The following is a 24,834-nucleotide window of genomic DNA, read 5'->3' as shown; positions in this document are numbered from 1 at the left end:
TCCCGTGGACAAATCACCCACGGGTTCTTTTTAACCGGATTGATGATGCCTAAAGAGGCATCTGTATTGAAATCTTGTGCAGCATGTTGGCAAAAACTTTGTAAGTTTGGGTTAGCTCGTTACGTGGACTGTGACAAATATTTTTCTACGGTTTCGTGATAATTAATATGTCATACTAAGTTTTGAGAAAAGGTCATTTAAACCTATCTGAGAAGAAAAACTATTATATCAGATAATCGATTTAGTTTCATGTCAAGTAAACCTATAGTATAAGTTTATTTATTTGCTCGGGAGGCTCATGGAAGGATTTAATGTTTGCAAGAAAGATCCTCATATATTAGAGAAGATAAAGGTATCAAGTAAATATGTGAAAATAATTAAAGATGTATATGAAGGAATGATGATTAGTATAAAAATTCGTAAGAGATCAAGTAATGATTTCTCAATCCCAAATGGGTTACATTAACTATCAACTTTAAAGGACTTGAATAATTTTCTAAAGAACACATGTCATCATGAAACCACAAGTGCAACTTTCATATATGCTGGAGCTACATAGAGCTGATCCGCGCTTTCACATGAAGGGCGGGACCGCATGGCTCATGGAATAGCTGACGCTACCGAGCGCCAGATGAGGCGCTAATAACTTATTTCTTTTATTTTTTGATAAGAAACTTATTTCTTTCTTCTTTCCTGGTACGGAGGAGAGTATTAGAATAGCTGAACCTGAAAATTGAAATAATCTTTGGTTCCTAAATTTTCTTCTGAGGTTTTGGGGTTTAAGCTTCTTCTTTATTTTCTCTTCGTCGTCGTCACCGCCGTGGCCACTGATATCACTGGCCAGTAAGAATAGAGAGGGAAGGAGTTTCGCGAGAACTAGAGAGAGAAAGATCTTCGAGCGCGTAGTGGGTTTGGGGAGGTGGGAAAGAGAAGAGGATGTGGTATTTATGCGTGTTCTACCACAGATTGTTAGATTACAGGAGACCCGAAGTTGAAGCTTTAGCGGAGCTCTTCGGCGCCTTCAGAGAAAATGGCAACGACAGCCCTAGTTGCTCTTTAGAGTGGAAGCTTCCTGAAAGCCACCACCCTGATTCTCCTTTCCATCTCGTCAATCTTCCCTCCGAGGACATTGCCAGAAGCATCGCCAATCGAAGTGAGAATTCCCTTTTTATTTAGCTGCACTCTGTTTCTTTTTTTTAATTTCATTTAGAGTCCTGCTTGTCTTTTATTTTGCTCTTACTGTCACTAATGTTTCCTACTCGTTTCAGAGATCCTTTATGAATTTCTATCTGTATTTGCTTATTTCTCTTGACTGTTCAGTTGTTACTGCAAATGGAAGACTACTAAAAATGACTTCCTTACTATTGTTCTATAATTCTTTACATTTGGATGCTATAAAGGGGAGTCCTTTTGCTTATAAGGATCTATACTCTCCTTATAGGGGACTCATTTCAACTTTAAAACGCAACCCTTACCACTATTTGTATAACAATGAGATGCGACACAAAATTCAGAGATAGGGCAATTTGGTTTCTCTCTCCATATCTCTTGCTCGTGAATTTCATCGTAGTTATGTCAGAAGTTCTTTTCGTTTGGGAGTTATGAAGGGAAGAAAGATGGGATGTGAGAATTGACGGAGAGGTATCATTGGGTTTGGGATGCCAATGTCTTAACTGTAGAACAACTGTCATGCTTTCTAGGTGATCCTTAACACAGACATTTTAAGTAATCAATTTCTTTTCAATCACAAGAAATTTTAATGGGAAAATAAAAGATTCGAATACATTTAACAGATTTGTGGCAAGAATAGGAAATTGCTGATGCCACATTCATTAGGAATATGTAACTTCACGTTATTGGATAGAATGTTGTTAGATCAAACACCAAGAAATACGAAAATAAATAGACAAAAGATCCGCACGACACAGAGATTTAACGAGGTTCACATACCAGGGTGGTGTGCTATGTCCTTGGGTGAAGAAGAAGAAGAAGTTTCACTATGCAGAAGAGAGATTACACCCAAGCAGCGGCGAGAAAATTTGCCCTAAAACCCTAGCTCGAAAAAACCCCACAAAATACAATAACGTTTCTCAACAAGACAACAGTACATTATATACTCCGAGTCGTGTGTCGACCCATCGGGTCGCAGTTGATCCGATCGAACCATACCCCGCACCCCCATACGAGATCAGTGATGGGCTCCGGGCGGCCCAACCCCTCTGCTTCCATCACAGATCTCAGAAAACATCCCATTCGGGTCGCCGACAAAATATGTCGGATCGGGTCAATATTCAAAACATGTCAAGAATTCGAGGCAAACTTAACAAATGTGTATGCATGAACTCTATGCCAGATTCTAAACTTCAGGATTTGTTAATATGAACTTCAGTGCACTTGCTAAACATTAGTATTTGTAAATAAATGTGGTTCTGTTGCCCCCTTTGCTATTGAAGGTTAAGAGATGTCCCCTTGTAAATGATCAAATATTTCATTAGATTTTCCTTTGCAACCCTCTGGGTTAATTCAGAACATTTATTAAGCACTAATTTTGTGAGATAAGGATCCCTTTTTTCATGGAAATTACTTAACTTTGTTTTTTCTCCTTTTTTTTTTCCATTATTATTTATTATCTGAATTATCCTCACACAGATTTCCCATCCATATAAGAAAATGACTGACTGGCTTGAGGGATTAGATTGGGGGTGTCATATTCTGATGTAATTTCCGCACTTTTTGCCCATTATATATTTTCTTTCAACAAATTTCTTCAAAAAGTGGAAAAAGAAACAGTGAAGTATTGCTTCATTGGTTTGGCTGACCCATTGATATTTCTTTGGATAAAATGAAATCTAAGGCTCAGAGCATATGATGGGTATTTGTTGGGTGTGAACTGTGAAGAGATTTTGCCATGTAGTCCGGGAGAGGTTTATTTATTGGTGATTTTTATAGAAGTTGTAGTTTCAATCTTATGGGGTGCAGGAAAATTATGTACTGTGTAGGAAGTGTCGAATATCAATCAAGCATGAGTGTATCAACACGGGTGCTAGTTTGGTATTTTCCCCTTCCCTACTCTTAATTGGATGTCTTGAATTGACAATAACTTCATGTAACAGGTTCCCTCTTTTTTCATATAAAATAGTTTGGTGGTGAAGATGACAGTCAAATTTTCTTTTTAACTCCTTGTCTAGGAGTGTGTGATACAATTTACAGGATCTCCCATTGTTTAGGCTGTGTTTGGATGCTTTCAGCTGTTTTCATTTTTAATCTACAGAAGTTTTATGAGCTGTTTCTGTTTTATAGTTTATGTTTGAAAAAGGAAACTGTGTTTTCTAACTAGAATACTTTTGTCTTCTCCAAAACTGAGAAGCTATAATTTTTTCTTAGAATTAGTTTTTAAGGGTCCCTTACGTTGATGAATGTGCATGACCATAAGATGGCTTATGGTCAATGTACCATCACCTGTGTTGGATATTCTTTGATAGGATTTACTATCCATGTTAGCAAGTGGGACCCACTTGAGCTATATTAAAAGAATGCTTCCTGGAATCCATAGGCTGGATCTGAACATGATGCATGGCATGGTCAAATGGACAAAATTGTGAAGGTGAACCAATCTATTCATCATCCATTCTCCAAGCTAGCATTACCATGGAGGAGCGTCTTCTTAGTATACTGGTTCAGCCGGTCTTGCAACAAAGAAACAAGTTTCACAGCACCAAAGCTTAGACCGAGAACGTAGACACTACATTGAGGAGGTAGAAGATAACAGTAATCTCAACCACAAAGCCAGCTTGTGCAATGGGTACACTGGCTCTGATGTTCTTGAACTTTGCAAGAAAAGTAGCTATTTTCCAGTCAGGGACCTAACACTTGCTGGTTATGGGTATGCACAATTGAAAAAAAAAAAAAAAAAGGGGGGGGGTCTTTGAAAAGCCCTTTTTTCTTTTCATTTTAAATCTGTTTTCTTATTCTTTGTTTTCACAATTTTAAAACATGTGCTTTACCAAACATCATTCTTTTATTAGTACCTTTTTCTTTCCAAAGCTAGGATTTTTTTTTTCCGAACTCTATACGGACATAGCTAGAATCTAATAAAATTCTAATAAAGGCTTGCAAATACCCCAAAAGAAAACTGAATAAATGTCTAAGAACATTTAATATATTGTATATTTTAAGAATCGTGTGTCTTGGATTTTTCCAAATCTGATCCTCTACTTTGGATGGGATCCTGACAGTTCTATGTGTGTCAATGCAAGATATCTCTTTAACTTGGAGGGAGAATTTATTTTCTCTTCATATTTGTGGATTACTAGCTGCTAAACTTGGAGTTATGGCCAGCCTGTTCTTGTTCAGGGCCTAGTTTTTCCTGGAGCTTTGGATATTGTATATCCTAGTTCTATCATTTTAGGAATGCATCTTTATCTGTGTGATTCAAGGTACTTCACTGTTATGGCACCTCATAAAACCTAAGTGACAGTTTATATCATCCTTGTGAATCACTATGTGATGTGATGTGTTGAAAAGGGAAGTAGTTGATTACATCATCATATCATAAAGGAGTTACAAATCTGTTCTTAGCTTCTTTTAGATGGAAATAGGTATGACAAATCAATAGTGGAGAATGAATTATTTGCAAGTTGTTTTTGAGGAACTACTGCCTGCTGGAAAGTAAGGTTTATTTGGAAGTTGCTCGTATTATTGCCCATTGTTGGATTATCTTGAAAAGATTACCAATGGTGGGTGGATTGAGCATCTTACTGGAAACTGTATATTTTCTTCAGGAAGCATGCATACGACAATTTTTTTTTTTTTTTTTTGATGAAAAATAGAAAAGGACACCCAAAAGATATGAATGAAAAACAGAAAAAAGGACAGCCAAAAGAGGTAAGACAATTTCCCTTAGTGATTGAAATGATTATAAAATCATTTTATTCAAATTTTTTGGCATTTGAGTTGGGGTACATTATGAATTGTCATGCCACTTGCACTAAATATTAGCATGGCAGCTTTTCTGTAGACACAAACTTGTTTAAAATGATAATCATGCTTGGATTTCAAAGAGTAACCTAATTTCTATTCTGTTGTTCTCACCACAAATGATATTTTGTGATGCTTTTAAATGCTATGGAAGACAATGATTTCATATCAGTGGTTTTTCATATGTCCTTGGAGGGAGTGAAATTCTTTTATAGATATTCATGTCCATTCACACGATACTGTTTTGATTAAGTAAAAGAAGCAATAATCTATGTCTTTACCTAATTGTGAATTGCAGGTATACTTGTGAAGGGAATTTATGAACTTTGGGGGGAAGGGAGTAGCTATGAAGATTTGGAAGTGGCAATAAAAAGCTATCCCGATGAGCGAAAATTGCCATACTTGACACCAGAAAGCACATTCAAGATCACTGTTGACAGCTTTGGCAAGGTGATCAACTTTAATGAGCAAAATGAACGTATTAAAGGGCTTGCTTATATACCATTCAAGGTTTGTCTTCTATCTTTAATTGGCACTGACTATTAGGTTAAAGACTGATCATGCCCTCCCTGAAATCTGAGTATTAGCACAATTTGCTTTAACCATATTATAATTATATCTGACTTTAGTTAATGAATTGTTTGTTAACATGGAATGTTTATTTTTTTTTTCTTTTTCTTGCAATGGATTAGTTTGTATAGTAAGTGTAACATTGTTTACCTCTAAATTAAGGGTGTTTTTGGTATTTAGTTAATGTTGATGGGCTTTTATGTAATTTTTCTACATGGTACTGTCCATTGTAATTTCACTTATATATAGTTGTACATATGAAGTGGGGGTCTCAGCTAGGTATTCTATTCCTAGCGTGAGCCTATTTTTCTTCTCTCCCTTGTCATTTCTTCTTCTTCCTCTTTCCATTAAATGTATATATGCTGATCTCTTTCTCTTGTGTTGTTACATTGTATCAGAGTAAGGTGGTATTGTTACGAGGTATCAACTTTCTCTTGGTATTGTCTCATGGTATCAAACCATAGGGTGCTATTGTTACATTCATAGTAGTCAGGCGACAAGGAGATCCAAGGCAGATGAGGGGTGCCTTAGTGCTTAAGTGACAAGGCGACCGAGTGTTATTTTTTATTTTCTCTTTTATTTTCTAACATTATTTAATATGTTACATATACCTTATATCGTAAAAAATCAATATTAAGCTACATCGAGTCATCAAAAATCAACGTTAAGCCACATCAGGTTACACAAAATCAACACTAAGTCATATCAAGTCATCAAGAATCAACATTTAGAGAAATGCTCTTGTTCTCTAATAAGTTTGACTGGTTAGATAGTTTTATTTTTACATGAGACTTTTTGTATTAGGTAGAGCAAAACACCAGCTTTCCAACGAGCCTAAGATTACTTAAATTGGAGTTGTAATGACAAAGTTTATTCCAGTTAAACTGATTTAAAGTGCGTGAATGCTGTTAAAATTGCTTGAATGGATGAAATTTTATGAACATCAAAAGAAAAGGTTATTTTACCATACTTTTAGTTTTTAGCAATGTTTTACCATCATAGGATTTATGCTATTTTTAGAATTGACAAAAAACTCCAGCATTTGAAAGTTGAAAGTCGCCCTTACTACAAAAAATATCCAGGTTATTGTTCCGGGGGGGGGGGGGAGAGTGGCTTTTTAATCCATTTTGTAATTGAATTTAAACTTATTTTATGTGGATTCAAATTGGGGGGGGGGGGGGTATTACCTTATTTATGAATAATATCAGAAGTGAATGAAATAACCTTAAATGATATTTGGCATAAATAAGGGGCAAACCAGATCCTTGCACTAAAGATAGTTGCCTAGGCCCTAGACAAACCGCCTTGACAACTATGCATATTATTGTCCTCTACAATTTCCTTTGGACTTTTAAAGGAGTAGTTGATCACACAACATTTTGAACACACCTCTCCACTTTACCCATCATTCTCTAATTCTTTGTGTTAATATCCTCTATTCTCCTCCTTTATTTATGATGAAAACTAGGCACCCAAAAGTATCACTTTGCAGTTATCTCCCCATCATCAATTTTCACTACCCCACTCTTAATCCTATTGTTACTCAAGTTACTCCCCATGTACTCTGTTTTTGTTTTACTTATTTTAAAACCTTTTGATTCTAAGGTGGATCTACATAATTCACCTTCGCCAGCACCCCCTGGGTCTATCTCTCTCCTCCCCCAATAGAGGGCAGAATTTTCATTTCATAGGTGGGAGGAGAGAGATAGCTATGTCGGCGCTCCCAGATAGACAACATTTTCCCTAGATATATACATATATGGACCAAGTTTTGCTTAAGCCATGGTGAAGGGGAATCCCTTGACCGTGTGGCTTCAAATGTGTGCTGGAGGTGGAGGGTATCGGAAGGGTATTTTGGGGAACATACTAAAACCCTATAGGGGTTTGTAAACCTTAGGATGGTGTGGTGAACCTTTCCGCATGGTGGAGGAAAACTTTCTCCTATATATATACTGCTTTTTTCTGTACCTGCAGTTTTGCACTGTTTCTTCATTCATATATGCTTCTGAAAATCAGTTCATTTTCAGGGTCGAGTTAATTTACGAAATCCGGACCACAAATTCTGGCTAATGGAAACTGATGACTACGGATCTCAAAATGGACTTCCTCCAGTTGTTGAGAAGAGAATTTTCTTTGGTAGAGAAGTTGGTGCTGCAGATAGGAAACTTTTGCCAACTTATCAGTTAAAAAGCCGCAGTTACTTGGGCCCAACAGCCATGGATGCAGAAATGGCTTTTCTTATGGCCAACCAAGCCTTGGCCATGCCAGGAAAACTTGTCTATGATCCTTTTGTTGGTACAGGAAGCATTCTTGTTGCTGCTGCACACTTCGGAGCAATGACAATGGTCTGTGCTTAAAATCTTCCATCGAACAGTGTTCTCTTTAAAGGATAGCCTATCTGAACTAATGACATTTAGCTTTGAGAATTTCTTGTTCATTTTACTGCAGACAACTTTCTTTAAATTAGCCGATATATATTGTTCAGGGTGCAGACATTGACATAAGAGTAGTACGTGATGGGCGTGGGCCTGACTGTAATATTTGGAGCAATTTCAAGCAGGTTAGTCCTCTTTACTCGTTCAATAATTTGAGCTATGCTGCTAAATATTGTTTATCATGCTCCGTCATAGCATCTCCTTTAGAAACCTCTCACCTCTGTGATGAATCATGGTCTTTATTAGAATGAAGTTCCATGCAATACAAACATGCAAGCAAAAGTTCATAATGGACAAGATGGCCGAAAAAAAAGGCTAAGAAGAGACCAAAGAGGATAATACTCATATTTTATTCAAACATGTGCAACAAGGCATCAAATTACACTCAAAATCTTAACATCATTGTTGAGATTTTTCTTAAGCATTTGGATATTTTTACGTCTCTATTAATTATGGTCAAATTATTTTGGTTTGATCTTGTATGGAAATCTGTGAAGATACAATACATTATACCTTCAAGCTTATGCTTGCAAGTTGCAACTATTGTTCATTGATTATTTTATTTCTCTGTTGTCATTTTATGTGTATGACTGGATTATTCATTCCTGTCTTCTTTTTAAAACATTTCCCAGTATAGATTGCCAATGCCGATTTCACTTTTGAGGGCAGATAATAACCTTCCTCCCTGGCGTCCAGGGCTAAAAGAGGTACCTTTCCATGCTTTCTGTTACTTATTTTTTAGATTCTGTTGCTCTGTTGGATTTCCTGTTTCTAACTTATCTTTGTATTAGAGCATTGGTACATAAGATAATACTGTGCCGCAAATTTTCAATCTTTTCTTATATGTATACATGCCTTTTACCTCACAAAATATCCATGTTTTGGTAAGCAATTACATGCAGAAATACCAATGTTGCACTGTTAATTCATATAGTTGTTGGTGATGCTGAATTGGTACTGTTGCTTCAATTTTGTGCTACTTTCTTTGTAAGGTATTTGATGCTATAATTTGTGACCCTCCATATGGAGTTCGTGCTGGGGGGCGTAAGTCAGGTGGCCGGAAATTACTTAAGGGTGCTGTCGATCCCTACACAGTTCCTGATGACAAGAGGACGGACCACATACCATCAACTGCACCTTACAGCTTGGTTGAATGCGTGCATGATTTGCTCGATCTTGCTGCTAGGATGCTTGTTATGGGTGGGAGGCTTGTATTCTTCTATCCTGTACTAAGAGAAGATGGATCCACTGATACCGTATTTCCGGAGCACCCATGTTTCAGATTGGTTGCTGCCTGTGAACAGATTCTTAGCCTACGTTACAGCAGGATACTACTGACCATGGTGAAGACGGCGCCATACAGTGAAGAAATTGCCGTGTCAGCTAGACAGAAGCATTTAGACTTCAAGGAAAACCATGTAAAATGGCTAGAAGATGGTAACCTTCATTCTGCCGTATTCAGCCCTATCGATCGTGAGGGCGATACAGCTGGGGATTACAAGTCCAATAAAGATTCGAAGCCTAAGTATAGAGGGAAGTATGTGTAGCTTGAGTCTTTCATGCGCAACTGTTTTCTCTCCCCCCGCTAGCAGTTTGGGCTGCTTAAGTGATCAATTTTCACACTTCCAGCATGTGCTTATTGATCAATTATGTGAAGATTGAGCTCTGAAGAATCCAAGTAATCAAAGATTTTTTTTTTCCTTTTCTTTGTTCTTGTTTCCATAGTCAGGTTCTGTGTGAGCCTGTTTGTTAAATCTAGAAACTGGTCCATTATCTCCAACAATGTTTTAATTTATATAAGAAGGATAAGAGTTACATTTGCCGGAGTTAAAGGTGATTTACATTTATTCTGTCTTCTTAACATTTATGTAGAGGCATAACTCTCCACATAGGGGGAGTTGATCCGGAGTAGTCCAGTTTAGGCTAAATTATCTCAAAAATGGCTGACCGTATTATCAGGTTGAAATTAATCAATCCAACACTTTTGAGACAAATCGAGATGTCTCCTTTTGCTTGGTGGTAAGGTCTCCGATTGTTGATACTTGATAGTGAGGACGAATTGAATATTGGATATCGATTGGACTGACATATCAGGACTGTTAATATAAACCCTACTGATTAAGAACTGATGATTAGGGGTGTCAATCGATTTTGGTCTGGTTCGATCAATTTTTAGGTTGCATCATGAATGCTTGTTTAGCCAAATAGACTTAGTTTAGGGTAGACATGGTACGGTTATAATTTGAATGATTGATCTCATATTGTAATCGGGTTGCCATAAATGGGTTTTAAACAAGCCTTATTCAGGCTACGAACATGTTTATCCCTAAATGGGTCTTTCTGATGCAAATGCAATGATTGAAGTACTCAATTCTGGCTAACAGGAAAACATCAAAACAAAGTAACTTTCTACACATGCGAGCAGAAGCATGTAGTATTTTTTTTTTCATCACCTTGGACGAAGACAAAATTTCTTCATTTTCAACCACGGTGATGAGTTTCATTATAAACTCCCATTCCATATCAACGATTATTAAATTACATTTCCTCGGTCAAATCAAAGTTGGCTAAACGGACTTACGTCTCTTCCCCTCTCTTTTTGCATGAAAATTATTGTATGTGTTTAGATACTCTCAGTCATTGGATATTCATTGTATCTCATCGCTCAGTGTAGACAATTTGAACTTTCATTTTTTCTTGCTCCCTCCCGTGTTGGTATAATTTATAGGGAGAATTACATGATTACCCACTTTTGGGTTTCCCTTTACAAAATTACCCACAAAAAGTTTTGGTCAACAAAAATATCCAAAATTAGGTTTGGGTTTACAAAACTACCCAAAACAGTGATTCTCCTTCCTCTGCCTAAATGTTTTGTCATTTTTACCCCTGGCCAAGGTTGTAGCACGGCCTGATGGAGGCCGAGGTGGTAGCCCGGCCTGATGGAGGCCGAGGTGGCAGCCCGGCCTGACGGAGGCCGAGGTGAAGCACGGCCTGATGGAGGCCTAGGTTCAGCACGGCTTTACGAAGGCAGAGATGGAGCGCGGCCTGATGGAGGCCGAGGTGGAGCACGGCCTGATGGAGGCATAGGTTCAGCACGGCTTTACGGAGGCAGAGGTGGAGCGCGGGCTCCCACCTCGGCCTCCATCAGGCTGCGCTATCACCTCGGCTTCCATCAGGCCGGGCTTCCACCTCGGCCTCCATCAGGCCGTGCTACAACCTTGGCCAGGGGTAAAAATGACAAAACAAATGGGCAGACGAAGGAGAATCACTGTTTTGGGTAGTTTTGTAAACTCAAACCTAATTTTGGATATTTTTGTTGACCAAAACTTTTTGTGGGTAATTTTGTAAAGGGAAACCCAAAAGTGGGTAATCATGTAATTTTCCCTAATTTATAAGGTAATTGTGACACGTGTCCATCCTGCATCCATCCTGCATTGGATACATGACCTTTCAAGTGCATTGGTTGGATGATATTCTCCGTTCCACCGATCTGGATCGTCAGGAATTGGAATCAGCATCACGGTGTATAACAAATCAGATCTGAAACATTCGAATCCAATGGTTGTCATACAGTTTCTTCGAATATTGGTACTCTCCGAGTCATATTTCATCAAACCCCTCTAAATATAGCACCGTATTATCTAAACAGCTGCCATACCCTCACCGGTTTGCGAAGGCAGTCCAAGCTAATCCCTCCATCTCTGTCTGCGTTGTATCTATCTGGTCCGACGGTAATCGAAGCTAATCCCTTTATTCCTCTGCGTTGAAACTCTGGTAATTGATCTTGTTCCTTGATATACCGATTTTATGTTCTTTTGTTTTGTGATTTTGTCAGTACCAAGTGAAGTTTAGGCGTTTTTTATTCTTTTGTTTTAAGAGAGTAATTGAGAATCTGTTAGCTCCTAGTCTGGGACTTAAAATTGAGTCTAGAAATATTTGCAGACTCTAATTCCGTCGAGAGTTCGTGGATATGAAATTGGGTTTTGAGGAGTAATGTATTGTTGTTTTTGTTGTTTTTTTTCCCTCAATTGGGTTCTAACATAAATGGATTTGGAATAGTTGTTTCATATGTTTATCTGTGTTTTGTTCATTTTGATGTTGTGGTGTTTCCTTTACTGAAAATGATCTGTTGATAATTCCCATCGATTTCTCGTTTTGATTTGTTTCAATGTATTTGGAACCCAAAGAAAAATTGTATGACGTCTGTGTCAAGGTCTTAAAAATTGGAGTCGGGGATCGAGTCATTCAGCGCTGATTCCAATCAGAATCAGCCAGAATAGGCTCGAAATGGGAATAGGCTGGATCAGTCATGGCCGAATCAGCCAATTTGGCGGATCCGATTTTAAAAAGATCAATCACATTGCCAGCAAAGGAATCCCAGCCCATGGAAAGATCCCCCTAATATAGACTTGAACTGCTTCCAATTTTTCTCTTGGGAATCCTTTTACCCATAAACATTTCCTCATTAGGAAACCATATTCAGGGTTAACAAATGGTTGTTTATCCTGATGGCTATTCATATATAAACAGAAAAGGCAGTTCTCTTCCTTCTTTCTGAGTTGTGAAATTTGCTTCTACATGGTATACAAATTGCAATGCCATTTGTTATTTACTTTTGCCTTTTAGTGTTGAATTTTGTGTTTATCTGGAGGGTCACTCTCATGCAAAGTTCGTGAAGTTGGTTTTGACCAGTGTTGAAACCAAATTAATTTAGGAGTCGACCGAAATCTGGTCAATTTTTTGCCGTGTTGGCTGTTGGATTCGTTTGACCATTTTGATGGTCAAAACAACCAAATTTTGAGCTAAAACTTGGCAGATAACCTAATTAAACATCCCCAAACAGAGTAGAACCTTTAGTTCCATAGTTGTCATGGCGCCTAGGCGATCAAGGTGGTGGAGGGGTGCCTAAGCACTTAGGCGACAAGGCGCCCAAGTGTTATCTTTTATTTCTCTCTTTCTAACATTATTTAATATGCTACATATACCCTATACCATAAAAAATCAACATTAGGACACCTCAGGTCATCAAAAATCAACATTAGGCCACCTCAAGTCATCAAAAATCAACATTAGGCCACCTCAAGTCATCAAAAATCAACAATAGGCCACCTCAAGTCATCAAAAATCGACAATAGGCCATCTCAAGTCATCAAAAATCAACATTAAGCCACGTCAGGCATCAAAAATCAACATTAGGCTACCTCAAGTCATCAAAAATCAACATTAGACCACCTCAAGTCATAAAAAATCAACATTAGGCCACCTCAAGTCATCAAAAATCAACATTAAACTACATCAAGTTATCAATAATCAACATTAAACCACCTCAAGTCATCTAAAATCAACATTAGGCCACCTCAAGTCATCAAAAATCAACATTAAGCCACCTCAAGTCATCAAAAATCAACATTTAGAGAAATGTTATTAGTCTATAATAAGTTTGACTAGTCAAATGGTTTTGTTTTTACATGAGACTTTTAGTATTAGATAAAGCTGAAAACTAGCTTTCCAACAAATATTGGTTGGTACAATAGGGATACCTTATCACTTTGTGTACGTCAAGGGTTATTCTAATTGTCTTGTAGACTTGTATAGTCCCATTTGAGGTGTATGTATATGTATTGCCTAATGCCTTACAAAATTGAATAAGGATTGGTACATTGATGCAGGGAAGTTTAAAACCTACTCCCGCAGCAGAGGCAAAGAGGCCTTAAAAGGATCAGTGGGATTCTGATCTGGTTATATCGAGTGGGTGTAAAGCTGCGTGACCAGAGAGCGTTCATTCCCCTATATATTAATAAAATAATTGGTTGTTGGGCTGGAAATTGTTGGATTCAATAGTGTTGGGTGAATCGATTCCTCTTGTAAAATCTCAAATCAATCAAAGGCTATTTGAGAGAGATTCTGATTCTTCACTTGAAGGGTCTTTTCTTCCGCTTGTTATCGAGATCGGGAGGTTGAAGAAGAGGGTCTTCTTTGAATTAATACTTTAACCCTATTTTCTGCTGTTTAAATTAAAGACCTATGGTAGTTCTAATCTTATTTTTTTATTACCCATCCTAGTTCCCAAAAATACCGTCTCTGCTTAAATAATTATGTCTTGTTAAGCACCAGTAATGCAGGAGTAGATTATAAGTAACTAACTCCGCAGTTTACAACCCCAAACAAGACAAATAGGACTAGGAAACAAAGAAATAAGACCATTAAATAAACCCCCAAGGATATAATACCCATATAGGAGCAAAACTAGCCCAAAACCCAACCCGATAGGAGAGAGAAAGACCTGCTGTAGTGCTGGGCAGAGAGAGGTGCGGCCAGGTCTGTGGGAGTCCAATTGAGCTGCACTCTTGGGCGTAGATAGTCCCTAGGGAGGGTACAAAACCCTCAAAGTTGAGAGGATTCATATGGCTGGTTGTGAAGTTACAAGCCTTCTTGATTTTCTGACCTAGGAGAGAGAAAACTGAGAAGAACCTTCAAGAACAGCAGTTGAATGCTTCCAACAGTGACTAGGTAAGGATCGTGGGACCCTTATGAGGCCTGGAATACACTGATTGAAGATCTGGCTGAACAGAGTATAGAAGAGAGAAAGAGAGGAGATCGATCTCTCTCTATTCCCACTAGGATTGCTAATCGGTTCTGATTTCTGCAGACTTTTATCAGAATCTAAATTATACCTCTTGAATGTTACAGCAAATAAAATAAAAAAAAGAAGGATAAAACAGATGGGGGGTTGAGAAGGGCGAAAGAGAATAAAGGAAGTGGCTATCTAAGCCTGGGCTTCTCATCCACAGCTATCTCAGCTATTCTAAGCATTTAGTTGCAAACTTTCTTTGATAAATGCAAACTTTCTATCATTCAAATCTGAAATTATAAGTACATAGGCTCCTCTATTTATAGAGGGCAAAATAACAATCAAACTACTACCAGGAGCTAGTTTCCCAAGAGGACTAGATACTCTTACTACAACTAAGAATTCAAAATAGGACTAGGACTTGACTTTATGACTCCAACATGGAGTAGGACTAACTAACTAATAGTCCATATGGGACTTTACAACTGACCAATGGCCTAATGGGTCTTTATTGAATTAAATAGCAACTAACTAAACTAATGAATTAAATCCCTTTTTTCTACCTTCTACCCATATTTTAGGCCCATTAAAGTGGCTCATTTCAAAGAAAACCCATGGGATCAAAGGCCCAACATATATATAACACAACCCAAGGCTTATTTGCAATAAAATAAGCCCAAGTGACTCATCTACATCAACTCGCTTTCTCCTAGAAAAAATTCGTCCTCGAATTTTGTAGAGTATGAGGGTGATTCTATCATGGTGCACATCTCTCTTCAAGATGTAGAAAAATTTAGGTAGCTCTTTGATAATAAAGATGTAGTCTAGAATGTGAGGAGCTCGTTCTTCAAGATACTTTAATGGGATGACGAACTCCACATGCTCAACTTCAACATCTTTGGATGTATCCATAGGGTCATCTACGTATGCACCTTTGATCTCTTCTAACTTCAATGCAACATAAAGCTCTTTTAGTTCATCTGCCTAGTGGTTCCTAATTGGTTCCATTGATGGTTCAAACACAACTTCATTCTTGAACTCCTTAGGATCTTTCTCTTGGTTGTTCACAATCATCACAGTTGTTGTAGTGTCAAGTTCCCTAGTTTCAACCTCATTGTCCATTGTGGCAACCTTGTTGCTTTCGACTTCTCCCACATGAGTATCGTTGATGGGAACATCAATTACTAGTTCTTCCTCAACAATAGGAATGGCTGAAAAATTTAACACTAACCTCAACTTTTGACTATAATTCACTGGTCAGAGGTGTCTTCTCTCATTGCTCCTTCGCAATAGAGGCCGATGATTCTTTCATGCCATTGTCAAGTGTGGGTGGCTTTTGGACATTTGGTGGAAGGAAGTACATGCTTCGTTCATGCTCAGATAGGTACATGGCTGCCAACTCATACTGCCTCTCGTCCCATGTTCTAGGTTTACATTCTTGAGCTTGAAGTTGCCTTTCACGGATTCTCCATTGCATTCGAACACAATCACTAATCTGGGAACATGCATATTGGCGTTTTTGTGTCTCTGTTAAGTTGTAGTTGTCAAAGTACATTCCAATTCACGCATCCATTCAAGGAATTCTCTATGAAAATAACGTGGCTGATCATTAGATTGGGCGGCAGTAGGTGTATTCTGATGGGAATCCTGTGGAGGGAAGAGTCTTCTTTGAAAATATACAGGGAGGTATTGTGTCAGTAACTCGTACTTCATCTCTTCCCAAGTCCTAGGCTCATGTCCTCGAACTCGGAGTCGCTTTTCATGGACTCTCCACCAAACTCTAGCATGACCAATCAATCGGGAGCAAACAACTTGAAGCTTTTGTGTCTCTGTCAAGTTATAGTAGTCAAAATATTCCTCCAAAGAATCTAACCAATCAAGGATGTAGAATGTATTCATTTGTCCAGCGAAGTAACGAACTGATGGAACCATCTTCGATTAGGCTCTGATAGATCGTTTGGAGCTTTCTTCAATCGTTGCTTTGATACCACTTAATGTAGGAGTAGATTACAAGTAACTAACTCCGTAGTTTACAACCCCAAACAAGACAAATAGGACTAGGAAACAAAGAAATAAGACTATCAAATAAACCCCCAAGGATATAATACCCATATAGGAGCAAAACCAGCCCAAAACCCAACCCGATAGGAGAGAGAAAGACCTGCTGTAGAGCTGGGCAGAGAGAGGTGCGGCCAGGTCTGTGGGAGTACAATTGAGCTGCACCCTTGGGCGTAGATAGTCCATAGGGAGGGTACAAAAACCCCCAAAGTTGAGAGGATTCATATGGCTGGTTGTAAAGTTACAAGCTTTCTTGATTTTCTGACCTAGGAGAGAGAAAAATGAGAAGAACCTTCAAGAACAGCAACTGAATGCTTCCAACAGTAACTAGGTAAGGATCGTGGGACCCTTATGAAGCCTGGAATACCCTGATTGAAGACCAGCTGAACAGAGTATAGAAGAGAGAAAGAGAGGAGATCGATCTCTCTCTATTCCCACTAGGATTGCTGATCGGTTATGATTTCTGCAGACTTTTATCAGAATCTGAATTATACCTCTTTAATGTTACAGCAAATAAAATAAAAAAAGAAGAATAAAACAGATGGGGGGTTGAGAAGGGTGAAAGAGAATAAAGGAAGTGGCTATCTTAGCCTGGGCTTCTCACCCACAGCTATCTCAGCTATTCTAAGCATTTAGTTGCAAACTTTCTTTGATAAATGCAAACTTTATTTCCTTCAAATCTGAAATTATAAGTACATAGGTTCCTCTATTTATAGAGAGCAGAATAACAATCAAACTACTATTAGGAGCTAGTTTCCCAATAGGACTAGACACTCCTACTACAACTATGAATTCAAAATAGGACTAGGACTTGAATTTATGACTCCAACATGGAGTAGGACTAACTAACTAATAGTCCATATAGGACTTTACAACCGACCAATGGCCTAATGGGCATTTATTGAATTAAATAGCAACTAACTAAACTAATGAATTAAATCCCGTTTTTCTGCCTTCTACCCATATTTTAGGCCCATTAAAGTAGCCAATTTCAAAGAAAACCCATGGGATCAAAGGCCCAACACATATATAACACAACCCGAGGCTTATTTGCAATAAAATTAGCCCAAGTGACTTATCTACATCAGCCAGCTTTGTTTCTCTCACTTGCTGGTTCTTCAACATATTTTATAGTTTTGCCACTGCTCTCTTAAATTGAGCTGTCTATTAATCCTGTGGGCCTATAGTGATCCCAAAGCTGTGCTATTTACCTTGGAATTACAAATGGAAATAGAACATGACATTACCCAATTGCTTATGCTAAAAATAACCTGCATATGGAACAGGGATGCATGTTGTGCATTCAATTGTTATAATGTCCAAATGGTTGGTTATTTTCTTTTAACTTGGGTGAGCTGATGGTTTTAGTGTTCTTGTCTTAATAAGAATTGTTGTGTTTGATTTGTGCTCCAGATGGAAGAAGCTTCTCTTAATAGTGAGCCATTATCTGAAGATGAGGGCAGTGAGTCTGTGATGGAAAGAAATTGCGCAACAATTGAATGTGGTGATGAAAAAGGTTCCACCCTAAGGAATAAGGAACTTGTGCCACCTTTTGTGGGAATGGAGTTTGATTGTTATGATGATGTTTACAACTATTACAATTGCTACGCTAAAGAACTGGGATTTGGCATCAGAGTAAAGAGTTCATGGTGTAGAGAAAAGAGTAAAGAGAAGTATGCAGCAGTAATTTGTTGTAGTAGAGAAGGCTTTAAAAAGAAACGAGAAACAAACCATTTAAGGCCAGAAACAAGAACTGGTTGCCCAGCAATGATGAGGGTTAAATTAATGGACTTTAAAAAGTGGAAAGTGACGGAAATTAGTCTCGAGCACAACCATTTAATTACTCCAGCTAGTGTGCAATTCTATAAATCTCATAAAAGCACAGGTGTTGGAACCAAATGGAAATCGCTTTTAGATAGCGAGGCTGAATTACAAGCAAATAAGTTGCAAAAATTTGGCCTAGATGTATGGAATCATGAAAACTTAAGTTTTGATGAAAGAGATGCTTTGTGGGTTTTGGATCAGGATGTGCAACTGAAGATCAGGGAAGGTGATGCAAAAGACATTTTGAATTTCTTTTGTCGTATGCAGTTGATGAAGCCAAACTTCTTTTACTTGATGGATCTCAACAATGGAGGAAACTTGAGGAACATTTTCTGGGCTGATCCCATGTCTCAAGCTGCATATCATTACTTTGGTGATGTTGTTGCAGTTGACACCACCTATTTGGCGAACAAATATGAGGTCCCATTAGTAGCATTTGTTGGGGTGAATCATCATGGACAGTATGTTTTATTGGGTTGTGGTCTGCTTGCAGGTGAGACATTCGAGTCATATTTTTGGTTGTTCAAGGCATGGGTTACCTGCATGCTAGGGCGTGCACCATCTGTTATAGTCACAGACCATTGTAGGGCAATGCAAAGAGCAATTGATGCAGTATTCCCGGGAACCCATAATCATATTTCTTTGTGGCACATTATGCAAAAAGTTCCAGATAAACTGAAAGAATTATACGAACATGAATCAATTAAAAGTTCATTTGACAGTGTGGTCTATGATTCTCTGAGAGTGAATGAATTTGAAACAGCTTGGGGTGATATGATCCAGAGATATGGAATTGGGAATAATGAATGGATTCAGATGTTGTATAAAGACCGTGAAAGATGGGTTCCAGCCTATTCAAAGGATGTGTTTCTTGCTGGTATGTCCACTACCCAACGAAATGAGAGCATGCATGCATTTTTTTATGGATTTGTGAATAGACAGACTTCCTTGAAGGAGTTCCTTGACAAATATGAATTAACTCTACAGAAGAGGCTCCAGAAAGAAGCCAAAGCAGATTTTGAGTCAATGCATTTCATTCCTGTCTTGAAGACAAAATGTTGTTTTGAATCACAGCTCTCTAAAGTGTATACAAACGATATCTTTAAGAAGTTCCAGTTTGAGGTAGAGGAGATGTTCTCATGCTTTAATACAACACAAGTCCATGTTGATGGGCCCGTTAATGTGTTCATTGTTAAAGAACGTGTTGAGGGCGAAGGTGGTAGGAGGGAGATCAGGGACTATGAAGTTCTATACAGTGCAGCTAAAGTGGAAGTCCATTGTATTTGCAATTTATTCGACTTCAAAGGTTATCTTTGTAGACATGCGCTGACCGTCCTTAACTATAATGGTGTAGTCGAGATACCTTCGCAGTATATTCTTCCGCGATGGCGAAAGGATTTTAAGCACATACATGTTCCAGATTATGAATCGAACAATTTTGATGTCAAATTGCAATGGTGTGAGCATTTGTACAAACGCGCCATTCAAGTTCTGGATGAAGGAATCCGATCTCGGGAACATTACAAAGTTGCTTTGCAATCTTTGGAGGAGGTGTTGGATAAGGTTCGTTTTGTATAGGCTATTGAGTCCAGGATGTCCGGTATAACAACACCAGGCTACTCTTATTAAATTTGTGAAATCATTTGCAAGCATTGCAAGTTGTTCATTTGGAAGCAAAAGAAAGTGAGACAAATGACAACCTCATGAAACAAGGTGCTTTAATAACACATGAAGGCCTTCATATGTGGTGTCATTCTTTTACAAAATTCTTGCTTCAAACTAGACGATATATTGTTTTTGATGTGTTGCAATCTATTTTTTATATTTTGATAAAGAACAAGGTTTAAAGAGCAGATCGTTTTTAACCATTGATGTGGACCACTTTGCCGCAACGTCACCAAATCTCTGCAACCTCATCTGCAGACAAGAGGCATCTCATTACTGGTTGGTAGTTCAAGTTTACTGTTCAAAATGCTTCACAATTGTTTCTACTTTTAGTAATTCCTTAAACACAGGCTTTAATCAGCCACCAACTAAATTAACAATTGGATCTAGCTTGTGATCCATTTTGTAGGGTTTCAAAATTGATTATTCTGCCATTATTTTAAATAGTAGTTCCTCCTTGAATGGGAAGCTTTTTGTCTTGCCAAAACCTATTTTGTTGCACTGGTGTAGTATCTATCATAAATACCTGACTTGCCCATGAGCCTTCTTTTCAGGTCCTGACGACAAAGGTGCCTTTGGATTTTGTAATCTTTGATCTGGTGTAGATGATGGGCTGTTTCTGAGACTTTGACTTGACCCAAATGAGCAGTCCTTTTCTCAAAACAAAACTGACCTAAACCAACCTTCCTCCCTCCCAAACAGGTTTTGGTTTGACTATTTAATGTGGAAACCTAGGTCACACAAAGGTGAATTAGGGATTCCAACAATGACCAGGATCGCAGGGCTTTAATAAAGCCAGAAGCTAAGATGGTAAAATATCTCACAATAGAATAATCAGATTGGGCAGCAACCTCGGTCATAATCTGGTCTTGTTATAAGAATCAATGTCCCAAAGTTGGATTTCTTGGATAAAGAGATCTGATCTTGGCCCAAAAAATACGAACTTTAAGAAAACAGATTTAGGAGTAAAGATTGAGTTCAAACAACAGAACCAGAATCCAATTAAGTTTTAGGAACTTCCCACAGCCAAAACAGAAGTTAGCCACCAGGCTTAAAGCACTGCGGAAACTGAGATAAAAGTAGTAACTAGTTAATTAGAAAATAGAAACTCAGGCTGTAAATAGATCTGGAGTTCGACCTCATAACAGCTACTGAGAAATCTTGAGGCCTGTTGCTGATTAGGCAAGTCAGAAAAGAGGAAGTAAAGATTAAACCAGAATTCGAAATAATGATTAAAAAAATAGGTGTGATGTGGCTGTTGTTTAGAATAGAGAAAGAATCCCACGAACTCATCAGATCACCCTGCGTTTGCAGCAGAAATCTCCCACAAATCCTGCAGATAAAGGGAAAACCAGATTCGAAGACAAAATTCTTGGAACTGAAGATTATTATCCAAATCAGAAATAGAAGAAGTCTTACCTATTACAGGAGCTATGAAATATTGCACTGACTTGATGTGAAGATTAGAGAAGAAGATGAAAGGTGAAGATCTGTTGGTTTCTCACGTACTGCAGAGAAATCATCCCATCTGTCTTCAACCTTTCTTCTTCTTCTTCTTTCTTTTTTTTTTTTTAAGAGTAAAAATCATGGAGTGCTGGAATCCTTATCATTATTTATTACAAGTGATTTTACATCAATCAAATAGGAAAATTTTCTAATTAGAAAGAGATCCTTGTTACATTTTAGCAACTCCAAAAATTGGAGCATCTTAGAAAAGGAAATGACTAAGTATCACTACTAGCTTAGGATAGAAGTAACTACTAATACAATTTAGAAACTTGCTGAAAACATAAAAGAGAATGTTCCAGCAGCTATATAGTATCTTCCAACAGCACTATCCAACCAAGTAGGGTCCATGCATGCTGAGAACTAAGGCTGGTTGATACCCGATCCAGTTGTCAAGTCCTAAACAGAACCATTGGTTGGACTTGGGCAACCTGCAGAATTTTTTTTTCCCCTTCCTTTTCCTCCTTCGATCTACATAACTATTCACATGGTGTTTTAAAGTTCAGATTTGTTGGTCCTCCCTACTTTGTTCCACCTTTGATTGGCCTTGGCCCAGCTTTGTTTCTAATTAATATGGTGTTTGTGATGTTGTCAGGGTGTATGGTTGTCCATCTTTATTTATACTGGAATGTGACCTGCATCAGAGGAACATGGACCTGCCTGAGCTATCCTGCACTGTCAGCTGGAACCTGAAACTGTCCAGGTGGGTTCACTGTGATGTAACAATACATATTTTTGCAATTTTGCTATACTAATCTCATGTTTGTCATAAATATAATTTAATGCTTGGAGGTTGTTGTATCTACACAGAGAAGCTGCTTCGTTGTTATCAATACGCATGGCATTTCAATTTCAAGTTTAGAAGATTTATTAATTTGGTGATGATTAGAGTTATGTTCCCTTTCCATCTATCTCTTGCCTGCATTGCTAAAAATTTAGTTATGTTTTTTTTTTTTTAACAACATTGTTGGTATTTTTCTTTATATTAGACTATGCCCAAAGTCATGGATTGGTTGATTAACTGTATTTGAATTGAGCCTGGATATTTACCAAATTCTTCTGACAAGATGGAGGATGACCTACAATACATTTGGATATGCTATTGATGTACTAAATCTAAAAGGTATAGGAAATCAAACTCCTGTGGAGCTAGGAATCACCTTAATTGTAGAAGCTCCCATTGCTCAACTATAATTTTCTTTGTACTTGTAAACTGCAGAAAAGCATGTTACCAATACCCTAGGTGGATTGGGTATTAAATTTGATACGGGTAACTTTCCTTGCATGGAGAAATTTGGGTTGGTGCATTCTGTCAGAATTAGAACCTCATATTATGATAAAACTGGATGATGTAGATCGATGGGTGGGTGAGAGGATTCAGCAAGAACTTGTCCAGGTTTACACCACCCCCCCAAAAAAAAAAAAAAAAAGAACCAGTATTTTGGAAGAGCTTTTCTTTGTATTTAGTTGGCCCCATGGCCAGCTTGCATGGAGAAGATTATGAGGAATAGTTGGTGGGACCAATGTGCATTGCATAGAGCAGGAAATCCAGAATCTGTGGACCCCTTGACAGCTTGCTGCCAAGAAGATGGACTTGCACGGAGGACTGGCTACTATAGATTAGTTTCTATTTTTATTTTAATTAGTCTTTGTTTCCGTTTTAGGATTTATTCAGTTATATATGTTATAATCAATTTTAGAAAGCAATCAAGGATTAGTTTCAAATCTTATTTGGATTTTATTTTGTAAGGGATTTCCTCCCCACGCAAGAAGTTGTTCTTTTGATTTTATTAATGAGAGAAGGGTCTTCATACACCCCACGATTTGAGTTTGAGAGAAGAAAACATAGCTTGGGCTTTGTGTGCTGTGAGAGACGGTTGTTCTCTGAGAGAGTATGGTGAGATGCAATTGGTGAGAGAGCAAACAACCAGTGAGAGCCCCAAGTCTGGGAGAGACTACCCCATATCCTTCCCTATCCCCTTCTCTTTACTTTCTGTTTTATTCTTAGTTTCTTTTTATTTATTTATTTATTTTTATTATTTTATTAATTAAAAAAAAAATTATTGCTACTGCAACTAGCCATTACAGGGGATTTCATGGGCATCATATTCTACCCTATTACTACTGCTGATGCATGAGAAGGTGGTTCACTTGATCTATTGATATTGGATGTGACTAAAGGTTTATCAGTTTCCTGTGATGCCATCAAATCTGGATTTCTGGACAGCAAGTTTCAGGGAGATTCTATCAGCCACTGAAATATTGATCCTACTGTGGTGGTGGTTCTTAGTTGACTTACTACATTACTGGATCTTGAAAGCACTTCCTATTTTTTGCAGCCCCTTTTGTGAATTTTTATTTTTGTCTGAAACTTGAGCATCTGTTATAGCTTTTGGAGCTCAAAATGGATTGTAAGAAGTAAGTATCCAAAAATAATTGATGATGCGCTACTTTCTTGGAATTGATAACTTGGTTTTCTTTGTAATCTTCCTGTCAATTTTGCCTCTCCTTGGAGAGGATGTTGATCTGAGTGTACAAAAAATTTAGGGATTTTGACATGTTTTTCAAAATTTGGAATCCTCTATTGACATACATTACATTGGTAATTCAACCTTCCCATAACCCCTTTCCCAACCAATGTTCCCTCATGAGGTGGGATTTGGTCCCAAGTCTCAGTTATCAACAGCTGGAGACCATACCACCAAGCCAAGGGTGGTACCTCAATGATATACATTATGTCAGCATGAAATTATTTTGAAAATCTGGGCTTGCTAATATTCCCTTTAACACTCAGAAAGGCTGGTGGTTTATTTTAACGATCCGTCATTAAGGATTTTTGCATTTCCATTCTCATTGGAAACTTGGAAATTTGTAGACCTTTGAGAGAAATACGTCCATGTTGGCAAAGCTGGCTCTTAACATTCCCTTAACGAGGAATCTATCCCAACCCACACTGCCACCAAAAAAAAAAATACACCTTTACACAAGAATATCTATCCTTATGTAATCCTGATTATAATGGCATATTATTTCTTGAAGTTGAATGTGCTACTTGTTCCATTCCTATGTAATCTAACCTTGTGTAATCCTGATTGTTGTTGTTGTTGTGTGCTACTTGTACATTCTGATATGGTAGAACTTGTGTGCTTCTTTTCTTTCTTGCTGTATGGATTTGAAAATTAAAGCAACTTGGAGAGACCATGGAGATTCCACACCCCCCCCCCCCCC

At 38.0% G+C, this 24,834-nt stretch overlaps 2 protein-coding genes across 2 annotated transcripts; both read left to right on the top strand.

The window, feature by feature from the left end:
• The first annotated feature begins 590 nt into the window (after positions 1-590).
• Positions 591-9,814, top strand: LOC122061868 (tRNA (guanine(10)-N2)-methyltransferase homolog). Its single transcript, XM_042625389.1, has 6 exons — positions 591-1,153; positions 5,276-5,487; positions 7,575-7,892; positions 8,033-8,107; positions 8,615-8,689; positions 8,975-9,814. Exons 1-6 carry the CDS (start codon positions 937-939, stop codon positions 9,527-9,529), a joined length of 1,452 nt encoding a protein of 483 aa, XP_042481323.1. The 5' UTR covers positions 591-936; the 3' UTR covers positions 9,530-9,814.
• A 1,762-nt stretch (positions 9,815-11,576) lies between these two features.
• Positions 11,577-24,091, top strand: LOC122071883 (protein FAR1-RELATED SEQUENCE 6-like). The gene is made up of 4 exons (XM_042636344.1): positions 11,577-11,713; positions 18,025-20,148; positions 20,271-20,379; positions 22,202-24,091. Exon 2 carries the CDS (start codon positions 18,025-18,027, stop codon positions 20,011-20,013), a length of 1,989 nt encoding a protein of 662 aa, XP_042492278.1. The 5' UTR covers positions 11,577-11,713; the 3' UTR covers positions 20,014-20,148; positions 20,271-20,379; positions 22,202-24,091.
• Positions 24,092-24,834: the final 743 nt, after the last annotated feature.

This window comes from Macadamia integrifolia, chromosome 2, assembly GCF_013358625.1.
Source record: "Macadamia integrifolia cultivar HAES 741 chromosome 2, SCU_Mint_v3, whole genome shotgun sequence".
Classification (NCBI taxonomy): domain Eukaryota; kingdom Viridiplantae; phylum Streptophyta; class Magnoliopsida; order Proteales; family Proteaceae; genus Macadamia; species Macadamia integrifolia.
This window is presented reverse-complemented; position numbering and strand designations above follow the sequence as displayed.

Bases quoted from the DNA above. Each gene is read 5' to 3' on its own strand.
- LOC122061868 (XM_042625389.1), top strand. From the start codon at position 937: ATGTGGTATTTATGCGTGTTCTACCACAGATTGTTAGATTACAGGAGA. The intron at 5,488-7,574 runs GTTTGTCTTCTA...GTTCATTTTCAG, and splicing joins TTGCTTATATACCATTCAAG to GGTCGAGTTAATTTACGAAA. The intron at 8,690-8,974 runs GTACCTTTCCAT...TTTCTTTGTAAG, and splicing joins GGCGTCCAGGGCTAAAAGAG to GTATTTGATGCTATAATTTG.
- LOC122071883 (XM_042636344.1), top strand. From the start codon at position 18,025: ATGGAAGAAGCTTCTCTTAATAGTGAGCCATTATCTGAAGATGAGGGC.